The sequence below is a fragment of the Xenopus laevis genome, chromosome 8S, assembly GCF_017654675.1.
Source record: "Xenopus laevis strain J_2021 chromosome 8S, Xenopus_laevis_v10.1, whole genome shotgun sequence".
In the NCBI taxonomy this organism is placed as follows: domain Eukaryota; kingdom Metazoa; phylum Chordata; class Amphibia; order Anura; family Pipidae; genus Xenopus; species Xenopus laevis.
In genome coordinates, this window is record NC_054386.1 from 101,664,840 (window position 1) to 101,682,610 (window position 17,771).

Here is a 17,771-nt window from a genome sequence, read left to right on the forward strand (position 1 = left end):
TGCTTCTAGGAAAGCTTCATTTCATTCCCCCTCATCATCGGACACCATTTCTTATATGAACCAGCTTCGTTGACAAGAAGCCTTAAAGTGGACCTGTCACCCAGACACAAACATCTGTATAATAAAAGTCCTTTTCAAATTAAACATGAAATCCAATTTCTATTTTTTATTAAACATTCATAGTTGTTGTAAACTCATTTAAACATCTCAGCTGTCAATCAAATATTGTCTGCCCCTCCTCTATAGAGGCGGGGCAGACAATTACTTTCACTTTCCATTCAGCACTTCCTACATGTCACATGATGAATGAGCTTTTTCTTTCTTTCTTTTATGACATTTACATCCACTAGTTTAGTTCATTTCCGTTAGTTCTTGTTAGTTTTCTTGTATAATAAACATGTTTGATAATAACATGCCATTGTCTCGACTGTAACATGTTTTCTTCATCTGTATAATATTTACTGTCATATCGATTTTATTTGTTTAATGTGAAAATCTTATAAAATATTTAAAACACAGAATCATCATCCCCCAGTCTGTTCCTACAGGGCCCAGTGGCTTCTCTCCTCAGCAGTCAGACTGATCTGTTTCTTTCATAGAGTGTAAGCTCCTTGGGAAAGGGTCTCCCGATAATCTACTAGAGTGTAAGCTCCTTTGGAACAGGGTGTCCCTCAACATAAGAAGAGTGTAAGCTCTTTGGGACAGGGTCTCCCTCAACAGTAAGAGTGTAAGCTCCTTTGGGCAGGGTCTCCCTATACACTACTAAAGTGTAAGCTCCTTTGGGCATGGTCTCTCTAAACACTAATAAAGTCTAAGCTCCTTGGGATAGGGGATCCCTATACATTACTAGAGTGTAAGCTCCTTGGAACAGGGTTTCCCTATACATTGCAAGAGTGTAAGCTCTTTGGGCAGGGTCTCTTTAAACACTACTAAAGTGTAAGCTCATTGGGACAGGATTTCCCTATACATTACTAAAGTGTAAGCTCCTTGGGACTCCCTATACACTACTAAAGTGTGTAAGCTCCATGGGACAGGGTTTCACTATACATTACTAGAGTGTAAGATCCTTTGGGCAGGGTCTCCTTACACATTACTAGAGTGTACATTACTAGAGTGTAAGCTCCTTGGGACAGGGCTTCCCTATACATTACTACAGTGTAAGCTCCATGGGTCAGGGTTTCCCTATACATTACTAGAGTGTAAGCTCCTTGGGATAGGGTTTCCCTATACATTGCAAGAGTGTAAGCTCTTTTGGGGAGGGTCTCTCTAAACACTACTAAAGTGTAAGCTCATTGGGACAGGATTTCCCTATACATTACTAAAGTGTAAGCTCCTTGGGACTCCCTGTCAACTACTATAGTGTGTAAGCTCCATGGGACAGGGTTTCACTATACATTACTAGAGTGTAAGCTCCTTTGGGTGGGGTCTCCCTATACACTAGTAAAGTGTAAGTTCCTTGGGACAGGGTCTCCCTATACACTATTAAATTGTAAGCTCCTTTGGGTAGGGTCTCCCTATACATTACTAGAGTGTAAGCTCCTTGGGACACAGATGATTTATAAGAACACATAGGACACAGTGCTACATTTTTTCACTCCCCCACCCAGTCTGCACAGCACCAGTATATGTACTAATTGTTGGGTCCCTAAGAGCTTACAATCATTGCCCAGTTCCCTTCCAGAGACTGATGTTCTCCAGGCACAGGAGGAAGTGTGAGATGCTGGAGCCCTGCCATTCCCAATAAACTCACTCATTATATTTAACTGCCTCGTATTCTACTTTATTACTGCACATAAACTTCCTCATAACTCTCACTGTGTATTTATTGTTCTACTGCTCCAGCATAGACAGCAGCATAGGTATTCCCTGTACTAAGCACAATTCAGCAGGAACAGTCCCCTAAGTTTGCTCATAGTCTGTACAGAGAGATCCCATAAAACTATGGCAGCATAGGTATTCCCTGTACTAAGCACAATTCAGCAGGAACAGTCCCTAAGTTTGCTCATAGTCTGTACAGAGAGATCCCATAAAACTATGGCAGCATAGGTATCCCCTGTACTAAGCACAATTCAGCAGGAACAGTCCCTAAGTTTGCTCATAGTCTGTACAGAGAGATCCCATAAAACTATGGCAGCATAGGTATTCCCTAAGCACAATTCAGCAGGAACAGACCCCTAAGTTTGCTCATAGTCTGTACAGAGAGATACCATAAAACTATGGCAGCATAGGTATTCCCTGTACTAAGCACAATTCAGCAGGAACAGTCCCCTAAGTTTGCTCATAGTCTGTACAGAGAGATCCCATAAAACTATGGTACATAGGTATTCCCTGTACTAAGCACAATTCAGCAGGAACAGCCCCCTAAGTTACATTTTAAAAAACTAGTAAAGAATAAAAAAAAAACCTGAAAGCAATGTGTTTTGTTGTGGTGAATTATCCCTTTAAGAACCCTTAGACCCCCCCCCAAAAAAAAATAGAACGCAAACCATTTTTGTAGTAAATTTACTGTTAAAAGTTAATATATATATATATATTTATATAATTCCATTATCAGGTATTTACAAATGTGACAGGTCGATGCGTTAACACCTTATGTACAAACAAACCTTACAAAACAAAAGTAAAATCCAAACGATTTTGGTAAAAACTTAAATAAGACGCAATGTTGTTTCCTCGGGGGAGGGACTTACATTTAACACGCCCCCGCAGAGCTAAAGGAGACTGAGATCAGCACGTGGAGTGCTGGGGACAGAGTATGGGCACCTGTAGGGCAGTAAGCAGCCCATATCTACACCTTAGTTCTTTACCTTGGGCTGAACTACAACTCCCAGCATTCTTTCAAATATACAACCAAGCATGCTGGGAGTTGTAGTGCACCAACATTCCCTGATTGGGAAGGGCTTGTTTAGACATAAATATAGGCTGCAGGGTAAAGGGGGGGGGGTTACAGACATCACATGACTGTGGGATATCACAAAAGCAGGGATAGGTCATTGGATTGGTCACATGATCAGGGTGCAGTCTGAGTTTATTGCTTAAGTTTCACTTCTAAACCCCCAACCCACTCCAGTCCAATGGTCCCTGGTTCTGATGCAGTGATACAAGGGGCGGATCTTTCCTTCCGAAGCACCGCCCCCATTGCTAAGCTCCTCCTCCTGATAGGTTAGGGTTTCCAGCAGGCGTCGCCAAGTTCGTAGAAGAGAACGTAACCTTCGTTGGACTGGACCTGACTCTCGCTGATGGGAGACACGCTGCAGGATGGGATTAAAGGGGAAGTACGTCATTACATAAAGCACTTCCTGTTTGTCACAGCAGGATGAGAGTTATATATATAGGGCAGGTATTTCAGGTGTAATGGGAATAAGGTCACAGGAGTAGCAGGTAATTAAGGACATTAACCCCCGATAGGAACTCACCGGGAGTCGTTGTAGGAGTACCAGCTGGACTGGGTCTTGCAGTAGGAGGTGTAGTGGCCGTAATGAACGCTGCCCGAGTGGTTGCACAATGCGTACAGGTTATACACAGGGTTCCCTGCAAGCACAGCAGTGCAATAAATGAAGATTCAGCAGCTGAACTATGGGAGGGTTAGTTCCCCTTTAAGCACCAATGAGTAGTGTACGTTGTGTCTGGACCCAGTGGACTTATAAAGGTGCTGTAAGATTTAACCCATGAAGCCCTTGTACTGATAGCTTTGCCACAGGCCTGCACTTCACTAGCTCAGTCTATGTCCCTGCAGTGGGGAGGAGAGCAGCCTCCTCATCTCCCCCTCCCAATACAGGGGTGATTAGAATTCTGTGGGGAGCTCATTGCATCTAGTTATCACCCTGGGTCGCCAGCACCAATGAGAAGCACTGTATCAACTCCAGCTAATAACGCGCATACACACCCTCCACTTAGTATCCTGTATGCACAGCCCTGCAGCCAATCAGGGTCAGGGAGAGTTTGCTGGTGAGTCACACAGAGGGCAGACAGGAAGTGGCAGTGGGTAGTATGGGAAATGATCACATGACCTCTCATCATGTCTCTCTGTTATGGACACTGCTCAGCTGTCTCTGCTGCAGGCACTTTGCCTTTAAGGAATGAGAACACTAAATAGAGGAAGGTAGTAAAGTACAGGATTGTTACTCGTCGTCTGATCAGAGTACTAGCACTGTAACAACTGCCCAAACATCACTACACTTCCCTCAACGCTGGGTCTCCCATTATGCAACTAGAGTGTGAGCTCCTTTGGACAGAGTCTCCTATTATACCACTAGAGTGTAAGCTCCTTGGGACAGTCTCCCATTATACCACTAGAGTGTAAGCTCCTTGGGACAGAGTCTCCCATTATACCACTAGAGTGTAAGCTCCTTGGGACAGAGTCTCCCATTATACCACTAGAGTATAAGCTCTTTTGGACAGAGTCTCCTATTATACCACTAGAGTGTAAGCTCCTTGGGACAGTCTCCCATTATACCACTAGAGTATAAGCTGCTTGGGACAGAGTCTCCCATTATACCACTAGAGTATAAGCTCCTTGGGACAGTCTCCCATTATATCACTAGAGTGTAAGCTCCTTGGGGCAGAGTCTCCCATTATACCACTAGAGTGTAAGCTCCTTGGGACAGAGTCTCCCATTATACCACTAGAGTATAAGCTCCTTGGGACAGAGTCTCCCATTATACCACTAGAGTATAAGCTCCTTGGGACAGAGTCTACCATTACACCACTAGAGTATAAGCTCCTTAGGACAGAGTCTCCCATTATATCACTAGAGTGTAAGCTCCTTGGGACAGAGTCTCCCATTATATCACTAGAGTGTAAGCTCCTTGGGGCAGAGTCTCCCATTATACCACTAGAGAGTAAGCTCCTTGGGACAGTGTCTCCCATTATATCACTAGAGTGTAAGCTCCTTGGGAAAGGGTCTCCAATTATACCACTAGAGTGTAAGCTCCTTGGGACAGAGTCTCCCATTATACCAATAGAGCGTAAGCTCCTTGGGACAGGGTCTCCCATTATATCACTAGAGTGTAAGCTCCTTGGGACAGGGTCTCCCATTATATCACTAGAGTGTAAGCTCCTTGGGACAGGGTCTCTCATTATATCAATAAAATACATAAGTAGATTGTATGATCTGTTGCTGTTACATTCAGACTAGCAGCACCAGAGGGGACCTCTGTTAATGCCCAGAGGGAGGAGCAATATTGGCAGGGGGTGGAGCCAAACTCACCAGACTTCTCACTGGCAAACTCCTTCAGGTTGAGCCGGTGCAGAGGGAAGTCCACTGAGACGGAGCATTTCTTTATAGAGAAGCGGGTGGTGGAGAATCTGTTAAGATCTGGACATGACAGAGTTAAGGGACTGTGTGTGACTGTGTTATCTGATACCAACGGATCCTGCCAGATTCTCCTCCTGCCAACCCAGAATGCACCTCATATGTACCACCCCTCCCCCTCATCTCATTCACACAGACATTTGATAAGGTCACACAATCCAAAACAATTCAGCAGGAACAGTCCCTAAGTTTGCTCATAGTCTGTACAGAGAGATCCCATAAAACTATGGTACATAGGTATCCCCTGTACTAAGCACAATTCAGCAGGAACAGCCCCTAAGTTTGCTCATAGTCTGTACAGAGAGATCCCATAAAACTATGGCAGCATAGGTATTCCCTGTACTAAGCACAATTCAGCAGGAACAGTCCCCTAAGTTTGCTCATAGTCTGTACAGAGAGATCCCATAAAACTATGGCAGCATAGGTATTCCCTGTACTAAGCACAATTCAGCAGGAACAGCCCCCTAAGTTTGCTCATAGTCTGTACAGAGAGATCCCATAAAACTATGGTACATAGGTATTCCCTGTACTAAGCACAATTCAGCAGGAACAGTCCCTAAGTTTGTACAGAGAGATCCCATAAAACTATGGCAGCATAGGTATTCCCTGTACTAAGCACAATTCAGCAGGAACAGTCCCTAAGTTTGCTCATAGTCTGTACAGAGAGATCCCATAAAACTATGGTACATAGGTATTCCCTGTACTAAGCACAATTCAGCAGGAACAGCCCCCTAAGTTTGCTCATAGTCTGTACAGAGAGATCCCATAAAACTATGGCAGCATAGGTATTCCCTGTACTAAGCACAATTCAGCAGGAACAGTCCCTAAGTTTGCTCATAGTCTGTACAGAGAGATCCCATAAAACTATGGCAGTATAGGTATCCCCTGTACTAAGCACAATTCAGCAGGAACAGTCCCTAAGATTGCTCATAGTCTGTACAGAGAGATCCCATAAAACTATGGCAGCATAGGTATTCCTCTGTACTAAGCACAATTCAGCAGGAACAGTCCCTAAGTTTGCTCATAGTCTGTACAGAAAGATCCCATAAAACTATGGCAGCATAAGTATTCCTCTATACAATTCAGCAGGAACAGTTGTACAGGGAAGCATCAAGTGACCTTTGTGAGAATCAAGCTGGTTGCTGTGAGGAATGACATTTATATGAATCATACTTTCCCTTTACATGTCACACGGCTGCTGGATCATGTGCATTAATGTTTATAATAATGAGCAGGACCCGCCCCTCATTATGCCCATAATGACATGTCGTTATGCTGATTGGCTAGTTTTGCTGCTATTAACGAGCCGGGTACATTAATAAAGCGATTAAGACATGCAGATGGCAATATGAAGACTTAATTATGTCAGCTCTGAAATATAAATATCACTGTAATGAATGCGGAGTAATGTTTAATTAGCAGGGGGCGGGGCATGAGGAATTCCTGCAGGGTGAAAGGGAGTGCACCCATTGTACAGTGAGTGTGATTCAGTGGGTGCCATTATCAGACATTGGCCAATTAGCCCTCATTAGTGAAATATTTGCTGCACTGCTGTCCATGACTCTCCAGCATACATACAAGCACCTGAGCAATCCAGCAACAGGAATGGGGAGATAATGGCTTTAAAGAGCAATATGAAACAAATGAGGTGCATACTGGGTAATATGTATAACTATATGTATCTACATGGCTTGTGATTGGTTGCCTGGCCATTAATCTGGCCACACACAGGCAGACGGAAGCTCCAAAGCCCCTTTTAGAGTCAGTGGCTTACTGCACTGCTGCAAACAGCTCACTCCGGTTGTAAGTCACAGCCCGGGCAGCAGAGGAGATTATAGGGGGCATGTGAGGCTAGAAGAGGATGCTGGGAGTTGTATTTCAGAAAAAAAACTACATTTCTAAAGCTTGCTGTGAAATGAAAGCGGTGGTGTGTAGTTCTCATGGTCACAACTAGGGGAGCCATGCTTTAAACCTTGTACAGTCCCCCGATAAAGCTTTGCATTGTGGGTAGATGGTATTAGGCTCTGATGAAGGAATAAGGATACGCAGGACAAGGATTCGGGGGAAGCGATGGATTGTGAGCTTCTTAGTGCTCCTCGTCCTCTGCCGGCAGCGATCACAGATCTACAAGAAGGAAAGGATTAGTATGGCAGCTCCCACCCATCCACCAGCTACATTCACTGCAGTGAGAGGCCAGGCCACACCCCCACAGGTCAGGATAATTCCTTACCGGGGCATTCTCAGAGTTAAGCTCCTCCTCCTTTGTATACAGGTTAAAGCAATCAAGCAGCGACACCCTGCCCCCCGCAAACCCTTTCTGTGCAGAGAGAGGAGAAACATGGCTGAGCAATATGGCAGCTCCCGCACAGCAATAGACACAAACATGCAGGGAAAGGAAAGACACCTATTTATTTACTGTAATAACATAAACAAGGAGTCAGCTGCTTTATATGAGCACTGACATGTGACTGGCTGTAACCCCGCCCCCTGCTGATGACACACAACTCATGGCTGCCCCCTGGAGGCAATGAAAGTAATGGCAGACGTGGGTACCTTTGGGATAGGAAGAGACAGATCACAGAAGACTTCAAATGTGGGGGAGCGGTAGCCACAAGACTGGCACTTAAGGCAACTCTTCAACTGGCCAACAAACAGATCTGTAGGAATGCAGAATTGGGCCACAACAGGTCACACAGGGCTTAAAGTCTTTCATACGCATACCCCCCAGAATCCTGTGCAGGGACACTACATTCACCTACGTAGAATGAGGTTCCCGTCTGACCATGGGAAAGAGAACAGCCCAGGAGCAGGAAGTACAGAGAATCAGAGCTCTGTACCTGGGTAAGTACTGGGGGAGATTGGATTCACTTACCCAGGGGGAGGTTCCTGTCTGACCATGGGAAAGAGAACAGCCCAGGAGCAGGAAGTACAGAGAATCAGAGCTCTGTACCTGGGTAAGTACTGGGGGAGATTGGATTCACTTACCCAGGGGGAGGTTCCTGTCTGACCATGGGAAAGAGAACAGCCCAGGAGCAGGAAGTACAGAGAATCAGAGCTCTGTACCTGGGTAAGTACTGGGGGAGATTGGATTCACTTACCCAGGGGGAGGTTCCTGTCTGACAATGGGAAAGAGAACAGCCCAGGAGCAGGAAGTATAGAGAATCAGAGCTCTGTACCTGGGTAAGTACTGGGGGAGATTGGATTTACACAACAGGACAAGGACATCAAATACTCACCCACTATTTTACTATCTTCTCTCTCCAGGTAACGCTTCCACATCTGATTGGCTCGTTCATCATCACTGCAGGAAAGGAGGGGCATGTTATAGAGCACATGCCTGTCCACGAAACCAACCCACCCAGATACCAGGGTCAGTAGGGTCCTGCCCTTCCCTTTAAAGGAATACTCACTAATATTCCGTTTTCCCTTTATACTGGCCTGTCTTTGGGCTGTTTTCATCTTTTTCAGATTACATTAGGGGGCGGGACTCACAGTGCATAGGTGCCCAAATTCTGGCGATGCCCCAAACAGGACATGGGGGGATTTGAGTCCGATTTAGGGTAACATCCATGTTTCTTATAACAAAAAGGATATCAATGATAGGGAGTAGAATGTAGCTGTAGCACCATCTAGTGGCCAGATAAATAACTGCTGTTTTAAGGGGACCACGGCTTTGAGATTTCTTATCAAGGATGTAGGGTCACTCACAAAGCAAACATGGGTGCCAAGCAGCAAATGAGGAGTTACATGGGTGGGGCATAACACTGGATACCTGAGAGAATCCTGATGTTCCAGTGCTGCGGGGCGCTTGGCATCAGACAGAATGCTGGGAGTTTTCCTGCCCTTCCGATTGATTTCCACGTGAATCCGATCCATAAAGAATTTAAGGAATTCCTGAGCATCTTGTTGGCTGCGGGACAAGACAGCACGTGATATTATGCTGGTGAATTGCTTTACCCCCAGCAATCATTTTACTGGATCACCCAGCTGCTGTATGTTATTATTAGTAGCACAGCCCTATGATGGGGATACCCACAGCCCTATGATTGTTCCCCATCCACTGACACTGCTCAACGGCTGCAGCAAAATTCCTAAACACTCAAGCGGAGTAAATGAGATTGGAAAGTGTCAGCCACAAATAGCAGCAGCTTAGTGCTTCCGAGTGGCAGTTGTTCCCACACACCCAGCACTGCGGCCTCTTGCTAATCTGAAGGGATTAGGAGAAGAAAGTGATCAGAGGTTTATACAGGGGGGATTATACAAGCACAACTCTCTCCCTCACTGACTGCTGCTCCCTTATATAAGAGCCCGACCCAGAATCAGCGACAAACCTGTAGCCGGTGAAAGACGGGACATATTTCTGGAAGACTGACTTTAACCGTGCCGGGTTTGCAGCATCTGGGGGATCCGGACTCCATAAAGAGGCAATGACATCAGCAAAGGCTGAAACAGACACAGTAATACAGAGATCACTCAGCAGAGAGACTGTGAGATTTCTTAGGAACATTCCAAGCTGTGGTTTTAGCAAATAAAGTTTCTTATATTTCCTTTCAGCACCCCCAATTCCTTTACTGTATTAGTCCCACCACCCCTGCTGGGAGTCTGTTCCCTGTATCTACTCCCCTTTCACTCTCCCTCCTATTCCTTTACTGTATTAGTCCTACCACCCCTGCTGGGAGTCTGTTCCCTGTATCTATCCCCCTTTCACTCTCCCTCCTATTCCTTTACTGTATTAGTCCTACCAACCCTGCTGGGAGTATGTTCCCTGTATCTACCCCCCTTTCACTCTCCCTCCTATTCCTTTACTGTATTAGTCCCACCACCCCTGCTGGGAGTCTGTTCCCTGTATCTATCCCCCATTCTGTAAAGTATCACTTCCTTATGTTCCCTTTCACTCTCCCTCCTATTCCTTTAATGTATTAGTCCTACCACCCCTGCTGGGAGTCTGTTCCCTGTATCTATCCCCCTTTCACTCTCCCTCCTATTCCTTTACTGTATTAGTCCCACCACCCCTGCTGGGAGACTGTTCCCTGTATCTATCCCCCTTTCACTCTCCCTCCTATTCCTTTACTGTATTAGTCCCGCCACCCCTGCTGGGAGTCTGTTCCCTGTATCTATCCCCCTTTCTGTAAAGTAACACTTCCTTATGTTCCCTTTCATTCTCCCTCCTATTCCTTTACTGTATTAGTCCCACCACCTCTGCTGGGAGTCTGTTCCCTGTATCTACCCCCCTTTCACTCTCCCTCCTATTCCTTTACTGTATTAGTCCCACCACCCCTGCTGGGAGTCTGTTCCCTGTATCTACCCCCCTTTCACTCTCCCTCCTATTCCTTTACTGTATTAGTCCTACCACCCCTGCTGGGAGTCTGTTCCCTGTATCTATCCCCCTTTCTGTAAAGTATCACTTCCTTATGTTCCCTTTCACTCTCCCTCCTATTCCTTTACTGTATTAGTCCCGCCACCCCTGCTGGGAGTCTGTTCCCTGTATCTATCCCCCTTTCTGTAAAGTAACACTTCCTTATGTTCCCTTTCATTCTCCCTCCTATTCCTTTACTGTATTAGTCCCACCACCTCTGCTGGGAGTCTGTTCCCTGTATCTACCCCCCTTTCACTCTCCCTCCTATTCCTTTACTGTATTAGTCCCACCACCCCTGCTGGGAGTCTGTTCCCTGTATCTACCCCCCTTTCACTCTCCCTCCTATTCCTTTACTGCATTAGTCCCACCACCCCTGCTGGGAGTCTGTTCCCTATATCTATCCCCCTTTCTGTAAAGTATCCGTTCCTTATGTTCCCTTCCTATCCCTGTATTATATTAGTCCCATGTGTGCTGCAGTAAATGTGAGGGCAGTATCCCATTGCATGGCTAACCATAGAGACTTCCTGTGAGCTACTCTGCAGAACAGGAAGTAAGGCATGCAAGACAACGGTTTGTCTATGAATGAGCACATGTAATCACAATGAGTAACAGAGTAAAGGCTAAATGAAGCTGCAGTACCTTCTGTGAGCTCTTGTTGGGCCTTGCAGCTGCCCGGCTGTTCATGTCGGTATTCCAGACGCAGAATGTAGTCACGTAGAGGCTTGGTACTGCTCAGACACTGCAGCACGGCGTTCATGAAACACTGTGAGGAACCACAGACAAACAGATTTAGAAAACATGGTGTGGGGATGGTATTGTCAGCACTGGGACAGCTGCACTTGTTAAAGGGAACTGTACCTATAAATGACTATCGCTATGGGTCAAGTCTATCCATTATTGCTATAGGTGCCACATAAAGACATCACATACAATGGCTACAGCTTTGAACACTCCTTCTCCCTATAGGGCTGTAAGTTCATTGAAGTCAGAACTTTAGCTCCAGATCTCAAAGCAGGGTCCTCCCATAACACCTACAACAGGCACCCCCCAACCTGGCACTAGGGAGAATGAGGAGCATTTCCCCTAATTAAATCAAATACGTGGGTGAGAAGTCTGGCCAACACCTCACAGGGGAGGAATGCATACGGTAAGAAATCTTACCGTATTCCCTAAATTCCGGAGGCCAACGTGACCCGAGCCGAGGGCAGGAAGGCGAGGAGGCTGCAGTAAAACAGAGAGAAGAATAGGTTAGAATTCCAAGCAAACGCATCTTCCCCTTTATCGGAGAGCTCAGGCAGCACAAAGCCACACTCTATATGATATATATATATATATATATATATATATACTGTATAGTATGTTGTATAGGGATTGACATGTGCCACTGACAGTGTTCATACCCATTCCTCATTCTCCCGCAGGAAGGTACTTGGCCGCACATAGTGATGGTGCTCAGTTCTGCATCCCATAGCTAAGTCGTACCATCACTTACCCACATACCCCGGCAATCATCACTTACCCACATACCCCGGCAACCCTTCGCTTACCCACATACCCCGGCAACCATCACTTACCCCTACTGTAAAGAAACAGCCTGTGCTGACAGGGCTGAGCGAGATAATATGAAGGTTGAGGACACAATGGCAGCTGATGTAAAGCTGAAGGTGCATCATGAGCCAGTAACCACATTCATGGGAGTGTAGTATATAATACAATAACACAGGTATGGGACATGTTATCCAGAATGCTCGCAACCTGGGGTTTTCCAGATAACGGATCTTTCCGTAATTTGGATCTTCATACCTTAAGTCTACTAGAAAATCATGTAAACATGAAATAAAGCCAATAGGCTGGTTTTGCTTCCAATAAGGATTAATTATATCTTAGTTGGGATCAAGTACAAACTGCTGTTTTATTATTACACGGAAAAAGGAAATCATTTTGCAACATTTGGATTATGTCATTATTATGGAGTCTATGGGTGATCCGGTAATTTCGGAGCTTTGTGGGTAACGGATCACATACCTGTAATACAATAATAAAGGGCCACAGTCTAATGTCCCTGCTGCTACAACTCCCAGTAACCCAACCCCCTGGAGCATAAACAACCTGCTGCAGATTTCCATTCCCTAGTAATAATTATAAGGTGAGAATCCACTTTACATTTCTAGTAGCAAGCACTAAGTTGGACTGTAAGCTCTGCAGGTCAGGCACATGAATAGTTGTCAGTGTAAGGGGTACATCCATCAGCCCCCCCCCCCGTTACCTCGCTAGCCATGAGCAGTAGCCCCATCATAGCCGTGTGCACCACAGACTCAGAGATATCTGCCCCCTTGCCCTGCACTTCTTTCTGATCGATCAGGGTGCGCTGCAATTTCTCGGGCAGTTGGGCCCCCTGTAACCCAGGCATGGCACCCCTTCTTCACTTCTCTGGATTCCTCGGAGCAGTGAGCGGGATTAAGGCAATCTCCTCCTAAAACATTGGGCTGCCTCCTCACCTACTTACACTCTACGTGGGACTATTCTAGGTGGCTCACAGAGATCATCCCCAGGGATTAATTAGCTGCACTGCCTTTCTCCAAGGAGATCAGTGTAGGGGAGAGAGCAAAGGATTCTGGGTCACATACACACAAACAGGGAATTCTGGGCCCTAATCCACTCCAACCTTCAGGGTGTATAGAGAATGAGGGCGTGTGTGTGTTCTCTGGAGAGATTTCTGGAGATGTTGCTCATGGCAACCAATCAGCAATTAGATTTAAAACAACCATCTAGAAGTTAGAAAACAAGCAAAGATCGGATTGGTTGCTACGGGCAACATCTCCAGATATTTATCTCCAATGTTATTAAGCATGACCCATAGGCCGTAGAGCAAACACACATATAGGAAATCTTGTATGTTCACCTTCAAACACTTTTTTTCTGTTCAGTTGGTTTCAGATAATTAAATCAGAAATAAAGACTTTTTTCGCCAATTACTTTCTATTTTCTTATAATAATGAAGTTTCATTTTTCACCTTCTAAAGCAGCTCTGGGAGGGCGGGGGGACGCTGACTTTAACTGTTCTAAATCGGTTTAGTTGATTCTTATCTTTGTCCCTGCTGAGCAGAATCCCTGCGTTTCATTAAAGGAGACATTTAAGATAAATGAAAGAACCCTAATTTTATAGGCAATTTTAAGTAATATATGGTGTTGCTTTTACATGGTGCTAAAAATTAATATTATCTTTAAAAATAGCCCCTTTATTGGAGCTCCCTATAGATGTTCTCTGGTCCCTGTCTGGGTTTCAAATGAGGGGTGGGCGTGTCCTAACAGTCCCTGCCAGAAGCACAGTAGGAGGGGGACAGCCAATCACAGCCCTGCAGTCACACAAGCACAGACAGGCTTCAGTTCCCTATCAGGTCAGTTGGGTGTCAGATATTCACTGACAGTTAGATCCAATATATCTTATAGGGGGGCTCCTTTTGCCTAGAAGATGTATTAGAGGTCACTCTATTAAACTCACCAGACATCATGTCTCTCTACATGCAGGATTTTGTTAAATTTTGTTTGTACTGGAATCCGTTATTTGAGTGAGCTCTAATACAGATGCTGAGAGAGGAATAGTGAATATAAACTTGATTATTTCAGAAACAATACAGAATTTTTAATTGATTGTATTTAGAAAGTTTCTTATTTCAGTATGAGGAAGCTTATGGTTAAATTTTGGTAAAGCAATTGAAAAAAAGTCTTTGTTTCTGGAGAACAATTTGAAAACAACTGAAAAAAAGTGTTTGGAAGGTGAACCTCTCATGTAACTCACTGTCCCCTCTAGGCAGCAGTGCTGTAAATGAGCAGATAAATGACTGGTACTTACAGGAGACGTGACAGACAGGGGCCGATCTTGAGCCTTGATACCATTACACAGGGGACTTTCATTGGCTGAAGTATTACAGGACCTCCCCAGCTGGTAGTGCCCATTCTCCTCATGCTGCTGCAGGGCACATGCCTTGGTACAACCTCCAAGCCGGGAAGAAGAAGAAGAAGAGGAATCAAGTTTCTGTTGCGACTCCACAACAGGCAGAACATGGAGTCGCTTGAGTGAGCTGCTTCTCTTGAGCAGGGATGTGTCTAGCAATGGGCGCCTGGTAGAAGAAGCACTGCGTTCCCTCAATTGCACCCGCGCCAAGTGTTTAATCACCTCCTCTGTTTTCTCCCGACTGGCACTCAGGTCCCCATGACTCACAGACTTGGACCGAGACAAACTGCCCGTTCTGCTCTCTTCTGATTGGCCCGTTGCTTTGGTGCATTGGGCAGAGTTTATTACTCTGAGCATGTGGTCGCCCTTCAGGGGTCCTCGCTTACTGGAGGAAGAGCGGGAAGACTCTGCCCACTGGGAACTGCCACCCCGATCCACCTTCCCCTTTTCTTCAACTGTGGGTCTCGGGGGCAACGGGCGCAGCTTGGGTGCCGATGAAACTCCATTGCTGTAGGCGGAGCTCAGTCGTTCCGTGTTCACCGTACGATGGGAACTTAAAGCTTTGCCGGTGCCCTTTGACTGTGAGCTGACCGACGAGATGTCTCTGCCCCGGACTAGTCTGGACTCACATACCTGAGGCATCGTAGCTCTTATATTGAGGGGGATCCTGGGAGAAAAGATTATATGCAAAGTTCAGGCAAATATAAGTACAAGGAAATTCCCATAATACTCTCGCAGAAGAACTGGAAAAAATATAAATTGAAAAATATAAGATCTATTTTACAGAAACCAGTAACCCAGAAATACCCAAATTAGGGAACCCACTGTACCGGGACTGTGTATCCCTCCCCTCTCCCACCTGCACACAAACTACCTACCCACATACCTACTGTACCTACTGTACTGGGACTGTGTATCCCACCCCTCTCCCACCTGTACACAAACTACCTACCCACATACCTACTGTACCTACTGTACTGGGACTGTGTATCCCTCCCCTCTCCCACCTGCACACAAACTACCTACCCACATACCTACTGTACTGGGACTGTGTATCCCTCCCCTCTCCCACCTGTACACAAACTACCTACCCACATACCTACTGTACCTACTGTACTGGGACTGTGTATCCCTCTCCCACCTGCACACAAACTACCTACCCACATACCTACTGTACCTACTGTACTGGGACTGTGTGTCCCTCCCCTCTCCCACCTGCACACAAACTACCTACCCACATACCTACTGTACCTACTGTACTGGGACTGTGTATCCCTCCCCTCTCCCACCTGTACACAAACTACCTACCCACATACCTACTGTACCTACTGTACTGGGACTGTGTATCCCACCTGCACCACTGTACTACCCACTGTACCTATAGCTCTGACAGGAAGATAAAATATTTTCATTCATAAGGGAAAATTGTACTTTTGGGTTTATATCCCATATATTAACAGCATTTTGAATATCTAGTTGGCGCAGGGAGGAATAAAAAGCAAGTAATAAGAATAAACAAAGACCAAGTGCATAGGAGTAAGACTTGCAGTACCTCATTGTCCTGGTGCAGGCGCCTGTGTGTCCCCGACTGACCTCAGCTCAGTTCATTGTGGGAGGGAGGAGAGGCAGTTGCTGAGTGAGGGGCAGGTAAATACACACAATTAGTAACAGCCCCGGCCTACAGGGACACGACACCTTTTTGTTATTTGTCTGTTGGATTAATCCTTCATATCCCTGTGGGGAATATCAGCGCAGCACTTGGCTACAGCCAAATATTTGTGTTTACTGAATCCAAATCTGACATGAACAGCCCCTCTGTACCCCGAGCAACAACCTGCCATTCACCTGCTGCCGCTGAACTACTAAACTCAGCCGAGGGAGGGGGCAGATATTAAACAAGGGGTGCATCAGGGCACATCAGCTTTACACCCCACACGTGTAACCCCCCCCCACATGTTGTACCCAGTGTGTGTGTGTGGGGGGGTCAGTAATAGATATAATGTCCCAGTGTGTATTGGGGGTCAGTAATAGATATAATAAGGCCAGTGTGGGGGGGATGAGTTGCAGAGTGTGGGGGAGGGGTGGGTGCAGGAGATACAGGTAGAATGTGACCTAGTGACAAGGCTGTGGCCGAGGTGGAGACTGTGACTGACAGACTTCGGGCCCAGCAGCCAATAGCCGCACCCACAGGTCCCATAAGCAGCAGCCACTAACCCACAGAACATAAGTGCACATTACCTGCGCGCTCTTCCCTGCCTGTATCTCACGGCCTACCCCTCCCTGGCTTCATAGCAACCGCAGCATCCGACGCCATCTTGCCTGCGCTTTCCTCTCGTGCGCATGCGTCTCACGCAGCCTGGCACGCCCACTATTTACACGCGTTGCCGTGGAGAGCGAATGTACACTAGACCTGCGCAGAAGACGCTCCCATGGTGACATCACCGCTATCCAGCCGCCATCTTTAATTGGGGCACTTTGCCTGTTTAATACAGTTTAATTACCTGGCGGTTGCGCAATATGACAAGCAACAGACAATCAGGCAGTTGGATCCCGCTGGGAGACATCTATAGCACCGCCCATTGCTACTCTTACCCTATAGCAGGCACTGTGGGTAGCGATAGGGCATAAGCAGACTGTTCCATTCAGGTCTACCCTGCAGGGGAGACATTCCTACTCTTTATGGGACGCTGCACAGGGGATTGGGCTGAACCAAACTAAAAAGAACCCAGATAAAGGACTACTGATCTCATACACAAAACATAGACCCAGCCAAGCCCAATACTTATCTCTTCCCTTTCAAATGGGATGGGTCACCTTTAAGTTAACTTTTAGTATGTTATTCAATGGCCAATTCAAAGCAACTTTTCAATTGGTCTTTATTATTTTTATAGTGGTCTTTTTTTTGTATTATTTGCCTTCTTCGTCTGACTCTTTCCAGCTTTTAAATGGGGGTCACTGACCCCATCTAAAAAAACAAATGCTCTGTAAGGCGACACTTTTAGGGGCAGATTTATCAAGGGTCGAATTTCAAAATCAAAAAAACTTAGAAATTCAACCAACTGAAATTTATTTAAAAAAAAAAAAAAAATCAACGTTTTTTTTCCGGGTGAATAAACCATATTAGTTCGGATGCGTCCAAATTCGAA

General features: G+C 45.9%; 1 protein-coding gene across 4 annotated transcripts; it reads right to left on the reverse strand.

Annotated features, from left to right (window-relative positions):
• Positions 1-2,485: 2,485 nt before the first annotated feature.
• Positions 2,486-17,004, reverse strand: usp21.S (ubiquitin specific peptidase 21 S homeolog). Of its 4 annotated transcripts, XM_018233548.2 has the most exons (14): positions 16,864-17,004; positions 16,178-16,257; positions 14,524-15,292; positions 11,832-11,891; positions 11,310-11,433; positions 9,646-9,757; positions 9,087-9,224; positions 8,551-8,615; positions 7,868-7,971; positions 7,545-7,631; positions 7,360-7,438; positions 5,210-5,317; positions 3,417-3,531; positions 2,486-3,251 (listed from the first exon to the last, which is right to left on the reverse strand). In XM_018233548.2, the coding sequence occupies exons 2-14, from the start codon at positions 16,180-16,182 to the stop codon at positions 3,164-3,166; spliced, it is 1,854 nt and encodes a 617-aa protein (XP_018089037.1). In that variant the 5' UTR covers positions 16,183-16,257; positions 16,864-17,004; the 3' UTR covers positions 2,486-3,163. The 4 variants fall into 4 exon arrangements, with proteins under 4 accessions (XP_018089037.1, XP_018089039.1, XP_018089038.1 ...); XM_018233550.2 differs by lacking the exon at positions 7,545-7,631; XM_018233549.2 differs by lacking the exon at positions 16,178-16,257 and having other exon boundaries at positions 16,864-16,987.
• Positions 17,005-17,771: the final 767 nt, after the last annotated feature.

Coding starts and splice junctions, on each gene's coding strand:
- usp21.S (XM_018233548.2), bottom strand. Junction 11,892..14,523: donor CCCTGTCTGTCACGTCTCCT/GTAAGTACCAGT, acceptor GTTTTACTGCAG/CCTCCTCGCCTTCCTGCCCT. Junction 3,252..3,416: donor TACTCCTACAACGACTCCCG/GTGAGTTCCTAT, acceptor CCCATCCTGCAG/CGTGTCTCCCATCAGCGAGA.